The sequence below is a fragment of the Lathamus discolor genome, chromosome 2 (assembly GCF_037157495.1).
Source record: "Lathamus discolor isolate bLatDis1 chromosome 2, bLatDis1.hap1, whole genome shotgun sequence".
NCBI lineage: Eukaryota > Metazoa > Chordata > Aves > Psittaciformes > Psittacidae > Lathamus > Lathamus discolor.
In genome coordinates, this window is record NC_088885.1 from 154,759,270 (window position 1) to 154,775,874 (window position 16,605).

General features: G+C 40.5%; 1 protein-coding gene across 1 annotated transcript in view; it reads right to left on the minus strand.

Annotated features, from left to right (window-relative positions):
• FAM135B (family with sequence similarity 135 member B) overlaps window positions 1-16,605 on the minus strand; it is a 153,047-nt gene that overhangs the window by 12,932 nt on the left and 123,510 nt on the right. Inside the window, exons 7-12 of the mRNA XM_065669446.1 lie at window positions 16,297-16,450; window positions 13,578-13,627; window positions 10,034-10,189; window positions 7,920-7,993; window positions 3,547-3,701; window positions 160-2,197 (exon numbers count right to left, since the gene is read on the minus strand). Coding sequence (XP_065525518.1) covers window positions 160-2,197; window positions 3,547-3,701; window positions 7,920-7,993; window positions 10,034-10,189; window positions 13,578-13,627; window positions 16,297-16,450 — 2,627 coding nt within the window. The remainder of the gene's footprint in view (window positions 1-159; window positions 2,198-3,546; window positions 3,702-7,919; window positions 7,994-10,033; window positions 10,190-13,577; window positions 13,628-16,296; window positions 16,451-16,605) is intronic.

Here is a 16,605-nt window from a genome sequence, read left to right on the forward strand (position 1 = left end):
AACATTCATCTATTTGTATTATTTTTACTGTATTCCTCAGGCAGCAACTGTCTTTGAATGCAAGCTTACAGTATGCTTATTGCATTAGAGCCCTGAACTTTGTCAGGTTCTCTTGACATTACAGTAACACTAATGAAGAAAGTAATTAGACATTCTTACTTCAGCATCCTTTCATTTGTCTCTTCATCCATCTCATCTGAATTTGAAGAGACAACTCCAAAGGAGCCCAGAGGCTGGCGTGTGATGGGGAACACAGCCTGCTTTGCAGAGAAGCCGACCATAGCAGGGGTCTCTTTGAGCACAGAAGAAAAGGGAAGACACGTGGCTGTGCAAGAGACGGACAAGTTAACCACATCAACAGTCTTCCTACTTTCCAGGGCTACTCCTTCTGTCGTTGCCGGATGAAACCCAGTGCCATTAGCAACAGGTTTATGTTCTTGGCTGTTGGGCTCCTGAGGATACTCAGCCTGGTAGGATCCTGCAGCAGGGTTTGCTGAGGCAGGTAAGTCGTTGAGCTCAATTTCTTGTAACCCTTGCATTTCTGCTGAGCTCTCATCAGCTAAAGAGCTACCACACTCTCCTTGCATTGAGCCAAATTCAGTTGAGGTCTCTGAAGGAGCTGGAACACGATAACAAAAATCTGGTACCAGCTTTATGCTTTGGGAAAGACTCTCCTCTCCTGAAGTTCTGCTATTGGAGTAAAAGTCTTGTTGTATTTCTAAACTGTCCAGCTTAAGTTTGTCCTTTGGATCCTCAGTGCATGCATCAAACTTATCTGTATTTTTGTCCAAGTAATTGCAAGCCCTTGGTGTTTTTAAGCTGCGCTCACCATTGCTCTTCAGCAGCTGGAACTCAGAGATATTATCTTGGAGCTGCTTTAGACAAATGGGTGGTCCTACATTTTCCAAACTACAGAGAGTCTCTGGAAAACCTTCCTTCTCCTCCTCCTTTTGTAGCTCAGTGTTACTGCTACTGTGTTTGATAGAGGGTTTTGGGGAGCCTCTTGGTTGCTCACTTCCAGTGGTGATTTTACACTCAGTAGAGTCCACGATTAATTTTCCATCTCCACCTTCTGGTTTTATGCAACTTTCTGAGTATCCTCCTGACTCTTCTGAGGTTGCTTCACTGTGTTTGGATATATCTACCTCCTCCGCAGGCTCTTCTGGGCTACTGATCTGAGGAGCTGAGACAGATTTTGTCAGTTTGGTGAGCTCCACTTCCCTCTCCTCTTCCTCAAAAGGCAAAGAGCTGATGGATGTGAGTGATGCTTGGATCCCACTGGGCAAGCTGGTATTGCTTTCCGTGTGGCCACCTTCCAGGGAGTTTCTGTGGATGACGTGTCTCCGTACCAAGTGGTGCAGGATCTCTCTATCACTGGGCAGCTCCAGTGCCCGGCTGCGAGCATCAGACCATGCCACTGAACTCGGTTCACTTTCAATGCCTGAATCTGATATTATAGAGGAGGATCTTTTTATGACCCCTGACATAAGGGTGAATTCTTCACACTCCTCACCTCGTTGCTCCTTTGTGAACAATTTAACTTCAAAGCTGTGTGGGGGCAAAGCTTTTAAAACAGGGAGCAGAGCCTTGGGGTCTGGATCTCCTGTTTTTTCAAGACTGGTTAATTCATTCAGTGCAAGCTCAGATGAAGTGAAATCATTTTCAGGATGCCTAGGTTCATCTGGTTTATGTATTTCAGGCCTGTCTTCCAAGCCATCAGTTCCACATGCCCCACACTCATGCTGAGCACTGACAATTAACACAGGCTCACTTTTGTGGGAATCCTTATTGCTAGGGTTTGTATCTTCACAGGTAACATCCACTGCAAGTCTGTTGTGTTTTAATAAAGCTTCCTCGGGTGATTTAAAGTCATCTGCTGTACATTCTGTATTGCCTGGCTCTGAGTCAGAAGTAGTTTCCTGACTTGAAGCAAAAGTATTTTCAGGTTTCCTTTGGCCTTCTTTGTTCACTGTACATACCTGAGATGTGGAGTGCTGGTTTAAACTCTTAGCTGTATGTGCAGCACCTTCAATACCACTGTATATGCAGGAGGGATTCCCATTTATCCTGTCTGTGTGTATTAGCAGAGGACCTTTCTCAAAGTCTCCTTTCATTACTGTGGTGGCATCATTTGATGCAAAATCATTGTCGAGTATTGCAGGAGCCTCAAAATCTGGGAAAGCTTCCAGATTCTGATCTGAAAGAAAAAAAGGAAGGAAGGAAGGGGGGAGGGAGGGAGGGAGAGAAAGAGAGAAAGAGAGAGAGAAAGAGAGAAAGAGAGAAAGAGAGAGAAAGAGAGAAAGAGAGAAAGAGAGAGAGAGAAAGAAAGGAAGAAAGAAAGAAAGAAAGAAAGAAAGAAAGAAAGAAAGAAAGAAAGAAAGAAAGAAAGAAAGAAAGAAAGAAAGAAAGAAAGAAAGAAAGAAAGAAAGAAAGAAAGAAAGAAAGAGAGAAAGAGAGAGAGAAAGAGAGAAAGAGAGAAAGAGAGAAAGAAAAGGAAGGAAGGAAGGAAGGAAGGAAGGAAGGAAGGAGGGATAAAGTAATATAAATAAAGAACACAACAAATTACCCTAAGGTGATGTGGGACTTGGAAAAGCTATTGTAAGGCCTAAAAAAATATGTATATTTATATTATATAAATTATACATACATTAGAGATATATTACAAGTGCATAAAGAGTTCACTTAACCAGAATTATCCTCACTAAACTATTATAGTAAAGCAAAAGAAAACAACATGAATAAAATATACTTTCCTTAGTATAACTGTATCTAACCTGTTAGTTTTTTACAGTGTACGCTAGTGAAACAAAGTTGATATCTCTTTGTATTCCTGCTGTCATATGACATTGGTCGTAATACAGCTCTTGTTTATGAGTGAGATTAATATTCAGTTTAATAGTTTAAATATCTGTAATGAGCAATGCCAAAATTTAGGCAGTCGGGGAACTCTAGAAGAGTGGAAATTTTGGACTACAGTTCATATTTACTAGAATATGGTACCTATAATACTATACATATTGCTTCCTTGCTCATCTTAATAGTGGAGTAAAAAGAAAAGGAAATCAAGAGCTATGAGGTTTTACTAAAATCTGAAGAACTAAATAATTTGTTAATTAAAAATCTGATTTGGGTGCTCAAGGGGAAAGTATTTTTGAAAGCAATGCTGCCTTTCAGAGGCAGCATGGGCTTTCTGCCAAGATTTGGGGAGTTTATTCTGAGTTTTCTTACCACTAGATGTCACACTGGGGATGAAATTCACAGTGCTGGTTTTCCTTTAATTTGTACTGTAACAAAAATCCGAAAGATTTTGTTTTCTTTTTACATTTTGCCTCCAGCTCTTGTAACTAAGCAGCTTATTTTGAAGGTGAAAAATATGAAGCTACAAGATATACTCTGGTTCTAGGCAAAACAGAATTCAGCCATATTGCATAGCAGATCATAGTTTCATCCAAGCCGGATTCAGCCCAAGGAGTGTAAAATAGCTTACCTTGACCTGGCGGAGCGAACCTCCCTCATATCAACCTGTCTCTGTGGTGTTTCACTCACCTTTGCAAGGCATATCCATGTACCTATCTTCAAAGATAACTGGGAGCGTGTTCCAGTCCCCATCTATGTCGAGGCATTCTGCTGGAAGAGGGGGCATGCTGGTGAAGTACTCTGAATTACGAATTTCTGTAGAAATCTGACCGTGACTTTGAATCCTGGGAATAAAGTAGGGAAGAAATTGAGTGTTTGAGTAGTTATTGTGCTGTTTCCCCATCACTCCTGAAAGCCTGGCAGCAAAGCTGGGTGTGTGATTAGAGAACAGAGGCGTGTTTAACATGAGAGGAGGCAGTACGGCATAATGAAGGGTACCTGGTGTTCCTAGGACTTTTCCAGTGAGTTGATTTCAGTTCAGATCTCTGAGTTCGAATTACCTACAACTTGCACACTGCAAAACCCTTGTTCCAGCTGCTGCTGCCGCCACAGGCTCCTGTTAACTACTGTAACTCACTGCTGTCCTCCTGGGGGTCACTGCAGATGAGACTGGATCCCTCAGCTGCCTTTCCAGTGTATCTCCTCCAGCTGTGGCAAGAGTTTTAAAAGCCAGATGGAGGAAGCCATAATCAAAGATTTGGTTGAGCAGTACAGGGAGGAACAAGGCCAAGAAGGATGCGTGGCAGGCCCTCAATTTTATGTATATTGGTTCTCAGAGGACTCACTGTGATATCTCACATATGTGTGTGTTCAGAAGAGCTAAGATACATCAGAAGGTTATGTGGAGACCTCATAGCAGCCTTTCAACATCTGAAGGGGGCCTACAAGGATACTGGAGGGGGTCTCTTTATCAGGGACTGTAGTGACAGGGCAAGGGGTAATGGCTTTCAACTTAAACAGGGGAAGTTTAGATTGGATATAAGGAAGAAATTCTTTACTGTAAGGGTGGTGAGGCACTGGAACAGGCTGCCTGAAGAAGTGGTGAATGCTCTGTCCGTGGCAGTGTTCAAGGCCAGGTTAGACAGAGCCTTGGGTGGTATGGTTTAGTGTGAGGTGTCCCTGACCATGGCAGGGGGTTGGAACTGAATGATCTTAAAGTCCTTTCCAACCCAAACCATTCTGTGATTCTATGATTCTAGGTCAGCCACTGCCTGGGGGCAGAATAAGAATAACTGTCTCCATCTTTCAGGCCATGTGAAATGCTACCTGGCTTTCATCAGTGAATGTGACATTCAACTGGCACATGAATGTGGGTTCAGCTATCATAAATACAAAAATTTTACTTATGAGCTTTTCTATGTAAGCATCATCCTCAAGCAATGGGGAAAACATAAAATGCAAAGTTTGTTTATGTGTTGACTCTTTGATGAATTAATCTGTTTAAACTAAGAAACAGAGGAAGGCAGCAAGCTTCTCTTAGATGATCAGCTGAAAGCAATTCTGCACAGATCGCATAGGACAGCACAGTTGCAATGTTTCAAATTATCATTACCAAAAAGTAGGTAATCATCAGATGGCAGTGAACTGGAAAAAACACACTTTACATTATGAAGCAAAACTCAAACAACAGGTTTGTAATTCATACCAGTGTGGAATATTCTTGTGTCCAGACACAAATAGCTTATTCAGACCAACACATCAGCTTCAACTTCAGAATGTAATTGTTGCTGTTTATCATTTGCTTATACCTGTAGGCTAGTTATTTTTTCCTCAAAGATGAAGTCACTGGTTGTTAACACATGACTCAGGAGTCACAGACATCTAACTGATCATTCTGGCCTGCAGCAGCACCTAGGTGTTTAGAGTTAACTCTTGGCAGCATAAGTTCTCTCTGACACATTCATTAACAGCATCAGCATTTTATTAAAGACCGCATCTAAAAATAATAAACTGGTTTTGAGACCAAACTGGCACAAAAGATGAATACTTGGCATTAAAAGGCGTGAGAATCTATTTTCTTTCCCTGTAAAATGTTGGAAGGATAAGTCCCCCACTAGAGTTTCCCACCTTGTGTCATACCCAGCCTATTGAAAATGGTGTGTCCTCATCTGTCTAAGCAGCCAAATGCTGCTATGCATAGAGGTGCATGGCCTCATACAAAGCTCACAACAATAGCACAGGAAGCAAAACCAAGGTTCTTGCCTGGTAAGAACGAAGAAACAATGGGGGGAATAAAACCTGTTACTTTTTGAGGTGGTTGTAGAGCACCAGCATGCTGAGACCTCATCTCATTTTAATGCGAGCCCAATTAACGCTCCCTATGGCAACCCCCAACATTGATAATACTACAGCAGCCAAGACTGTTTTTCCAATACATAGAATCATAGAATCATAGAATAGCTTGGGTTGGAAAGGACCTTAAGATCATCCAGTTCCAACCCCCTCCCATTGGCACGGATTCCTCACACTAGACCATATCACTCAAAACTCCATCCAACCTGGCCTTGAACACTGCCAGGGACGGAGCATTCACAACTTCCTTGGGCAACCCATTTCATCATCTAGCAAAGTCAAAAAGAGAACATGACTATGCCATGAGGCCTGTATAGGCTGAATTTACTACATAGATCTACTTTTAAAGTCTGTAAACTACTTTATTCTTTTTTTACTCAGTCTCCTTGATAATCACTGAGGAAAAAAATATGTTTATCTGCAGGGATGGTCAGCTTTGTGGCTGCCTGCAGAAATAAAAACACTCCATGCAATTAGGTTTCCTCCTGTGCAGGGTTATGTTTGCTTGAATGGAGCCATGAGTATCTGTGCCTTCACCCCAGGATCTTGACATGAGTTTTCCCTTGTACATCACTCACTTAAAACCTGACATGGGAGGACTAAGTGAGCACAGCTGGGCACCTGCAGCCATGGTGCTGTTCTGATTTGGCAGAACAAGGTAGCCATGTACAACCCTTCCACTAATGAAGTCATGGCCCTTTCTATCAACGTTGAATCAGACCTTAAGTCCCTAGTGACAGCTCTGAGAAAGCAGTTTCCTTCTTTGCACTACATCAGAAACAGATGTCTCTCTTAAGCTTCATCACTGCAACAGAACCTGATGTCATGGCCTGAAAACTCTTTCTGAAATATGTGCTTCAACACTGGCAATGCTGTGTTCTCCCCATGGTGACAGGCTGTTCCAATGGACAAACAGTCTGGACATCCCTCATTATTCAGAAATTCCCATCTGAGCATTTTTTAACTCTGCCTTCAGGGGTCAGGTGCTGAATACTATCCATGTTCTCCACTTGAGAGCACTAGATGAAACTGGAGGCAGGATGTGCCATGGTGTAGCTTTAAAACTGGCTCCTCATACTGCCCAGCTTGGTTCCAAGCAAGAAGTGTCAAGCAGAAGGAAATACTTACCTTGCCATTGTTTTTGAGCATGATTTTCTGGAGGGATCCCAGTGCCATGTTTGTTTTCCAGGACTGCTTTGCATTGTTGATTCTCAATTAATTATCAGCCCTGAACTCCCATCACTCTCAAGGTTCCTCCAGCTAATGTGGTGATATTCCCCATTCCTGTCCTCCACTGTTGCATCTAGTGAACATCCACAGCTTTGCACTGACTGTTTATTGCTTCTGGCTGCATTTAGAAGTCTTTTCTGCTATAGAAAGTAGGGCTGGACTAAACACCAAAAGAAATCCATGACTACCTACCTCCTAAAATGTTTATTATGATGGTAAAAAGCAAATTCTTAAGTGTTAGCATTTTGTTCCTTGACAGCAGTTATTTCCCATTAAAAGTATCAGTAATGGATCTAGTGTAAGGAGTTTAAGAAGTTAAATGAAGAAAGATATAAATAATACATCTGCCTGCCCTGAGGCTGGTGGTACTCACGGTGATACGCTTTGAAGAGAATTGCATCCAACCGTGACTGAGAAAAGAGGTGGGGAGAGAGGGACTCTACATCAGGGACTGTAGCAGTAGGACAAGGGGTGATGGGTTTAAATTGAAACAGGGGAAGTTCAGGGTAAATATATGGAAGAAGTTTTTTACTGTTAAGGTGGTGAGGCACTGGAATGGGTTGCCCAGGGAAGTTGTGAATGATCCATCCCTGGTGGTGTTCAAGGCCAGGTTGGACAGAGCCTTGGTCAACATTGTATAGTGAGAAATGTCCGTGCCCATGGCAGGGGGGTTGGAACTGGATGATCTTAAGGTACTTTCCAACCCAAACCATTCTATGATTCTATGATCTCCTGCATCATATTTCTAGAATACCGGAATCTTGAAAATAATAATTTCTGGGGTTTGATTGCAGACACTTACTTACTGTTTACACTGATTTCAATCGTTTTACAATATGGATCTAGAACAGAACCTGTGACTTCTCTCAAACCAATCTCCTCCATGTCCAGCAGAAAAAGACCTTAGTCTTGATCATAAAATGTTTCAGACTACATTTTCAGATATTGCAGTGACAGGGAAAGGTTAGTGGGTTACTTACAGGCCTTCCTGAAATGTGAGCACAGCAAGTTTCTGGTGCTCAGTGTAGAAGAAGGCTTCTGAGAATCTCCTCACCTGAGGAAGAAACACACAAGTTAAACTTAAGAGCTGCTGGAAGGTGAGGAATACAATCAGGCTAATAACAAATCAGTGACTGTCAGGACATGATTCCTTAGTATCCTCTGTCTGTGTTACATCACTGGTGACAGAAAAAAACAAAGAGCTCAGTTCTGTTTCCCTTTCCCAGTCTAGCCCAAAGCTGCTAGTGTTGTTGCATATTTTGCTGGGAGGGAACAAGTGCCCCTTGACAGTAAATCAAGATTTGCTTACATTCATCTTCTACTTTTCTAAAGGCTGCTCAATTTACCATATTCCCTTGTACTCTTAGAGAAGGAAACTTTCTCCTTCTCACTGTGCAAACCATATAGCAGTAGCAGAATGAATTATTAAATTAGAACAATTTGTAATTGGTCATCTCTTCTATGGATACAGTGACATCCAAGAAGTAAAGCAAGTCTTATATATCAGCCAGAGGAGTATAAGCCTTACCATGGCAGAAACACATCTGCCTATGTCATGATACTTACATTGAGAGCTCTTTAAATCTCTTCATGGACATTAGGTCTGTTCACTGGTGGATAATCAATTATAAAAAAGCCACAGCTTTGAAGGGGCTGGCAGAGCTCAGAGTGTGAAATAAGCTATAAAAAATTGGTGCGGTTATCTGCTCTGGAATAAGCTTTGAGTTTAAATGAATCAAGCGTAATATGCCACCAAATGTACTAAGATATTAAACTGCAGCTCATACGTTACTAATAATATTTGCAAAAGTGACCTCAGTTACAGCATCAGAAAATGTCGGTGAAAAACATGTCAGAGCATCTCAGCATCTCCATAAATCCCAGCTGTGCTTTAATGAACAGCCTTTCTAATAGAAGGACGAACATCCCTTCAAAAACACTGGGTATTATAGTATGACTTTTCATCTGGGGCTCCCAAATGGTTTTTCAGACCTGGGAAAGTGTAATTACGTGGACTTTGTATGGGGAGGAAGTGAAACATACAAAGCTGTGTAATTTGCTAAAGGTTGAGCAGGCATTTGGCATCAGCCACAGGCAGGATTCACATTGCTGGAGCTCGGAGCATACAGAGTTGGGTCCTTTGGCTGAAAGCTGCCCAGGTCCTCCCAGAGTCAAGGATGGCCTGGTCAAACTAAACAGTGGAGTCTCTCAGTCACCTCCTGAATTTTATGTCTCCTTTTTGCAAGCTAACCCATGCTCCAAGGGAGAACAACTGGAGAGTTGTTCTGGTCACTCTGGAGAGTAAATGGACCTCCACTGACTTTGACAGGAACCAGATCATAAGCTGAGATATCAATAACTACACTGTGGACTCCTAAATTTAAACAAGGTGAGTCCTACCTTTTTCTGTCTGTCCCAACTTTAATGCTTAGATCAGATCATGAGTTCAGCTCAGGTGATGTCCTGAACTGATGTCTGGTCAATAACCAAGAATGTCCTAATAAAAGACTCTGTACTTGCTGACTTAATCAGATAAGCCGATCTGACAAAGTCAGTTTGAAAAATGAATGGTTTTGTGCCTTTATTATCAAGTACAAGAAGCAGTTTCCATGTGAACAATATTAATATTTTGTTGTGTGCACATTACTAAGAGAAAGGCAAGAACTAATTTTATATATATTATATATACACATAGTGAAGAGATCAAATTTATATACCTCATGGTGGTTTTGTGAAAGCAGTTGAGATAAAATCATCTCTTTGGTTATTTGTCTTTGTGATGTTCGTGTTTTTTAAAACAAATATTTATGATTTCTGTATATTAGCAAGTACAGGCAATACCTACCTCTTCCCACACACCTCTTGTTCCATGTCTGATTCTGATGTTCCAAGTGCAATCATTTTACACAGCCTTCATCCCAGAAATTGAAATCTGTAATTTCAAATCCTGGGCTTCACCTCTTGTCCTGCTCACCCCATTTCAAGAAAATACCCATATTGGCAGAAATATATTGGAAATTTATATCCAGATAAATCATTCATGTTTATTAGGAGGTTACCGTTATTGAACTTGCTCTAAACCTCTTAACATTACCCTTAGCATGTGATGTTCCTGAGTCAGATAAGCTGTGACTTCTGGATGGAGCGTTGCCACCTCCAGGAATTGGGTCCACAGGGCCAGGAGGTGGGAGCAAAGCCAGGAGAGGTCCTTGCTTATCTGTTCTGCTATCTTCTCTGGATTGCTCAGCAGCTGGAGGAGAGAAAGGACATTTTGAGATCAAGACAGTGTCATGAAAGAAAATCAGTTTTCATGTTTTCCTTTGAGGAAAACAACAAAAAATGCCTCTTGATTTAGAATCGTTATTAAAGCAACTGTTTTCAGTTATTTTACCCCAAATAAAGCTGTTGAAACTTTTGCTTTTACTCTTTAAAAGCCTTATATTTTAGTGCAAAGGGTCTCATCTACACAGCTGGAGAGCAAGAAGTAGGAACAGCCTCAATGTTTGTGGAGACTTTACTGCAGGTGTAGTAATCGGGGAAAAGAAACCCAAATAAAGTGGGTTCCAAATTATCCACCAGATGGTGCTGGGTGCTCTGAAATAAACCGTGGCCCATCTTTCTGCTAGCAAAAGCTTTCTCACCCATGTCAGACTAGGATACCAGGTTGGTGATTTGGGGGCAATGAACAAACCCAAAACTAAAACACTGTGTCCTCAACACATGATGAAAACAGACATCACAGAGTCTGCTGCTGCTTCACTCCCACACCAGGACATGCTGGAGCTCTCTGCACCATCAAGATCTAGGCTGAAATTCTCTGCTACAGCTCTGCAGCTCAGGAAGTGCATATCAGAAGCAAAGTCTCTGTTTATCCTTCTCCCTGGTTTCACAATTTCTTTAACATGAGACAGACATTTTACCTCTGTGTTTTGGCACAAAAAAGTACAGAACTGAGTTTCATCTGTTCCTAGGGTTCACCTGCTTCTATGGACCTGGTAATACTACAAGAAATACTCCCTAAATAGCACCAGAAGAATCATTTGTCGGTTCTTGGCCACATCTTTTTTTGTTGTTGTTGTTGTTAGAACTGCAGTCTAGCTGAAAGCCTGCTTATTTTTTATGTTTTATTCTGTAGGTAGATTGGTGACCCTGCGAACTAAGCAAATTGTGCATGAGAGAGAGAAACAGAGAAAATATGTGTATGGATAATGCAGATATTGTCACTAAGTTTACTTTGGGTGCTATTCTGTTTTAATGACTTCTACAAAAATGGCACAATCTCCAGTACCCGTTCAAGAACTGGAAAAATCAGGGGGATACTAATGGTAGACAAAAGATCCTGCCCAAACATTTGTCTTTGCAGAGTCAGGGCACTATTTTATTTACTGCACTCAATTTTATATTATGCATGCCAATTTTTTTAATTATTATTATTTTTTATTTAGTCAGTAAGCCACCTCTTACATCATAAACTGGAAGCACAGGCTTCAAAGGAGATGCAGTGTTCATGCAAGCAATGGTAGGAATAGGTGTATATGGCTATTTTCATAGTTTTGAAAAAAGGGAAGAGGAGGGAAGGGAAGGGAAGGGAAGGGAAGGGAAGGGAAGGGAAGGGAAGGGAAGGGAAGGGAAGGGAAGGGAAGGGAAGGGAAGGGAAGGGAAGGGAAGGGAAGGGAAGGAAGGAAAATGCCTTCTTCTAAGTGTGTGACTCTTGCTGCACCGCCACACACATGACAAGAGCTTAGCAACATTATTGATTTAAGTCAAATCCCTGGGACTCAGTTCCTCAAAGGAAAAGACAGCAGTTAAAAAGATCACCAAATGTGACTCTGGCTACTCCATTCACATACCTGCTGCTGGGCTGGTACCTCTGACTGCACTTTTAAAGCCTCACTCAGGGCAGTCTGGCTTTAACAATGCTGTCGTGCAAACAAGATCAACAGGGTTTCTTTTGAGGAGTTATTTTTCTTCTTTATTTACAAATCAATCACAATTAAAAAAATATTTCCCTTCCACTTTCTCCTGCAGTGAATATCTGCTGTGTTTGTGAGTTGAATACAAAGCTATGGCAGGTTAAACCCAGGTTTTTATCTTCTTCTCTTTGTATTTGATTTTTAAAATGGACCTGCCTCTCATGGCACAGTAGAGACTAACCCCACAGGCTTCTGTCTCTGTGGTTTTTAATAACATTTTCTTTATAAATGACTGGTTTTCATATGTTCTGCTGAAAATAAATGGTTTCATTTCACATACTCCTAGAGGCAAAATACTGGGAGAGCATTGCCAATACTAATCTCTACACCATACAGAGGTACATATGACTTCAGTGCTTTTACTGCAGCGATGGTCAATGCTGCAACTATGTCCCACCAACACTGTAGAAGATCTCAACACCTATGTCTCCTTGAAATCACTGTCTTTATAATCAAATTATGCATAGATAAATAGAAATCTATCATTCCAGGATGCTAAGGGAAAACGTTTTCACAGCATAGAGGAAAACAAAAGGCTTTAGAGCACACCAGAGAATCAGCTCTTCTAGCTGTTGTGTTCACCTATCTGTTGCTACGCTGTTCCCATCAGCTTGCAAACAACAAAGTAGTCTGGCTTTACTAATATTGCCATGCAGAAAAGTCAATAAGCTTTTGGAAATAGCAAGAATGGGACAGGAGTCAGAAAACACAGTGAAATTAATGCTGGAATTTTTTCTGATATATGCCAAGCCAATTTGGACCTCCCAGACTCACTGAAAATAAGTCCAAAGGAGACTCTAGATTGTATTGTCTGACCTATAGCATTTGAGCTTCCAAATCTAGTAAACCTGAGCCAAATAACCTATGTTTCACTAAATTAAATTTATATGAAATCAGATTTCTTCCAAAAGTATCTAAGTCATTGCTTAAAATTAAGAAATTAACTATTTCAAATATTTTTCACCCATGGCTGACAAACATCAGCCCACTGTTCATAACTGGAGTGTGAATGTATGTCCAGTTTGGTTTGGCTTCAGCTTCCCCTGTTAATTGATTGTTATTTTGTCATTCTTCCCTATGCTGTCCCTCCTGCTAACAGACCAAGTAAATCAAATCTATTAAATCTCTGATTACGAAGCATTTTCCCCAATGATTAGCTGACTCTTGCATTTCTTTCTGACACCCTTGATGGCTTGTCTATGTCTCACTTGAAATAAGCATAGCAGAAGCAAGTTTAAGAAAGTAGTTCTGATACTTCTGTGCCCAAATAATTTTTTCCTCCCATGAGCCCTTTGACGCATTTAGGAACTTTTATTTGAAGCAATATGGCTGTACAACCTGGCAAAGTATCTTTTCTCTAGTCAGCATAGAAGCTGCAATTGCAACCTACCCCAAATATTTTTTTTTCTGCATATCTGAATCTCAGGGCTAGACTCACTGAAGGATATTAAAGCAATCCAGCTGGTGACTTGTTAAAAGTGACAGAAACATCTTGTGAGTAATACAAATTACGTGAAATTGTTGGTAGAAAATAAACATTCAACAAACTTGAACAAATGGAACCAAATTCCTTTTCTCCTCACTCTGATACATGACTGGTCTGTCTCAGTGCACTTGAAAAATGACGCTGAAAAATGTATGTTCAGATTCTGCTGAAGAAAATACCTGCAACTCCGTACAAAGCTGAGATAATGTCTCTTCTACAGATAACTCCTCTAGGGAAAAAACATAAAGAAAAAAATCAGGTTAAGAACAGTAGATGTGAAACATTAATGCTTTGCCATTTATTTCATGTGAGAAATAGTTCATTCCATATTCTTGCCAACAGAAAAATTTGGACGGGGGCACTCCATAACCCACTTTATCCTGGTGCAGGTGAGGGCACAACTTTTGTTCATGTATCCTGGACCACTAAACCTGCAGAAGCTCTGGAATGCTGCTATCAGGACAAAACCAACAGAATTCAGCTTCTCGTTGTCTATCCTCTCTTTTACTAGAAGTCTGTTTGTTAGCTTTTGGTATTTATGGAAAACTCCAGTACCGAATGCGAAGTCTCACCATTGCAAATGATGTGCAAGAAAGTTCTCCCTGTTGTGCTGCACAAGACTGTGTAAGTGATAGCAGATGTCTGACTAGTAAAAGATTGGGCATCTGTGTACTGCCTTGCAGAGTGCAAAGCACCTCTCCACCCCTACAGCAAACAGCAGTGCTTTGATGTAGTCCTGAGAGAGTCCGTCACAGGGATACTTCGCTTTAAATGCATCACAGACTCTCTGAGGCAAAGGAGGACATAAATCAACTCTCCAACTTTGGCAGCTTGATTTTGCAATGTGGAACTTTCTAACAGTATCTGTAAAGAAGCAAAGCAGAGCAAACCAACTGGCCAGTCCTCAAATGACTCTTAAATAGTAAAAAGGAATGGGAAAGGACAGACTGAGATGGATAAAGCCTTGAAAAGTCCCATCCTTAGCTGGTAAAACCTGGGAAACAGTTATTCCACTTTTAATGCCTAAGCTAGGCTATTATTTTTTTTAAGATGCTACTCAAGGAGAAAAAAAAAAAAAAAAAAAGAAGAAACTCTGCAGAGATCTATAATCCTGGATTTATCTTAACTATCTCTAGAAAACTATGATGAGATTAATATGGCCAATATAGATGTTTACAACCAAATGAGTCATTTACATTGTCCCCCTGGTCAGTGGACAAAAATGAGCAAGTACAAAGTGCAGTTCATGCCATCCCGAGGTATAAAGCACTACTTGTCCAAAAAGATATTTAAGTGCCCTAAATGGGTCTGTTTCTCCTCAGTGACTGTAAGGAGAAAGATATAAACATCTGCTTCATGTTCATCATATTGGGTGAATCTTACACCCCATGATTTTGCTAAGTTTTACAATGGGCCTCAAAAAAATAAGCCTTAAATCCAAATCTCCAGTAAATTTTCAGACTGTGAGTAAAATGATGCAAAAAGTACCCTGCTCAAGAGATGTTTAGGAAATTCGCATGTGTTACAACAAGTACCTTTGCAAATTAAGTGCCTGCTTCAGTACCGGTAGTCATTTGAAAATCAAGCTAATTGTGTTTAGAAAGCCAATATGTGTTCTGGGGTAGTTCTTGAGTTGTGGTCTAGCAACCATACATATTCTGCCACCTCTCAACCTCAAAGCCTGTCCAGATGAGACACAGATCATCTATTATATGTGTCTGATAACCAAGATGCCTGAAGCATGAGTTCTGTTACATGTTGGATTCTGTCTTGTAGCTCATAAATTGCAAATAAAAAACTGTACTTTTTTTTCCCCTCTCATAGCTGGATTGAAGAACACAGTATATGTTCTTCCCACCCTATAAATTTTAGGCTGTCTTGAAGGGAAATATATGTTGGGGAACAAGACGTGAAGTGGAAAATAGGAGCTATCAAGCCTATAAGTCTGTAAAGCAGAATGTATTATCCTTGTTCTTGTATACAAGAACTATACAATGAAACTGGAGAATGTTTTTTGCTCTGTTGCTAAATCTGCTGGCCAATGCAGTGGGCTCTCCTAACATAATTAGCTCTGCAACATAACAAACTGATAACTTCAAAATCTGTACACAGAACCACAAAGATAGAAACCCACAGATGTGAAACCATGAGCCACATTCCTTGAATTCAAAGAAACAGGTGGGAGAGCAGGAGTTAGTCAGGGATGCATCTCATTTACACAAGCACTCGTTGTCACTGCAAACATGACTAAACACAAATTACAGTGCTTCATCCTTCAAATCCAGCCAGCCAGCACTTGCACATTGGACTTAAAAGCCTGACCAGCCAAAAAAAAAAAAAAAACTTCTGCAAACCCCAGAAAAATCTATTAAATAATTGAATTGGGAAGAATAGCAGAATCATTTTAAAGAGCAAGTTGCAATTACACAATTGGCAAAGAAGAAATACATTGCAAATTGTAAATGAGGGAGTATGTTTCAGAAACACTTATATCACCTTTCAGATTTCTCTTCTCAGTTTTTGAAAAATGTTTGCTCAAGAGAAATAAATATGCTAAAATCTTCCCCAGACCTCATGCAGTTTAGAACTGGAAGCAACTTAAGCCAGAAATCACTGAAAGGCAAGTATTTTGAGAAATGTATCAAAACAATTCACCTCTCATCAAATGTATCAACAATTCACCCTCTACACATCAGACTGCATTCTATAAAAAGATTTGCGTAAGCTGAGAAGGCAGTCATCTTTAACAGTGTGCCAAAATAAATATGAATCAGAAAATGAGGATAAAAGTCCTCTAAAAACTCTGAACAGCCCCAGAATTTTGCTGTATTAAATTAAATTTGGTATCGAAAATGCAGCACTAAAATATTCAGTGATTTTAAGTGCCTGTTCACTTACCCAACTTCAGCTGTGGTAAATCAGGAATCTCCTTCATTATGAGGACGTAATACATATGAAGTCCTCTTTGAGCATTCAAGAGCAGAAGACAGAGGTCTTTATGCCATTTGTATGCATGCTGCATACAGTTTTCAGATGGGACATAAAAGCTGCCCTGTGTAACAAAAGTATCAAGAAAATAAAATACAGAGATTGAAATTCATCGTCTCCATTTATCCTACAGGCTTCCACAAAATTCTAGTTGTGGGCAAGCCTTTCATTTCTAATCAAGCAGCTGGCACCAAAGAGAGATTTTAACCATCTCCCTAC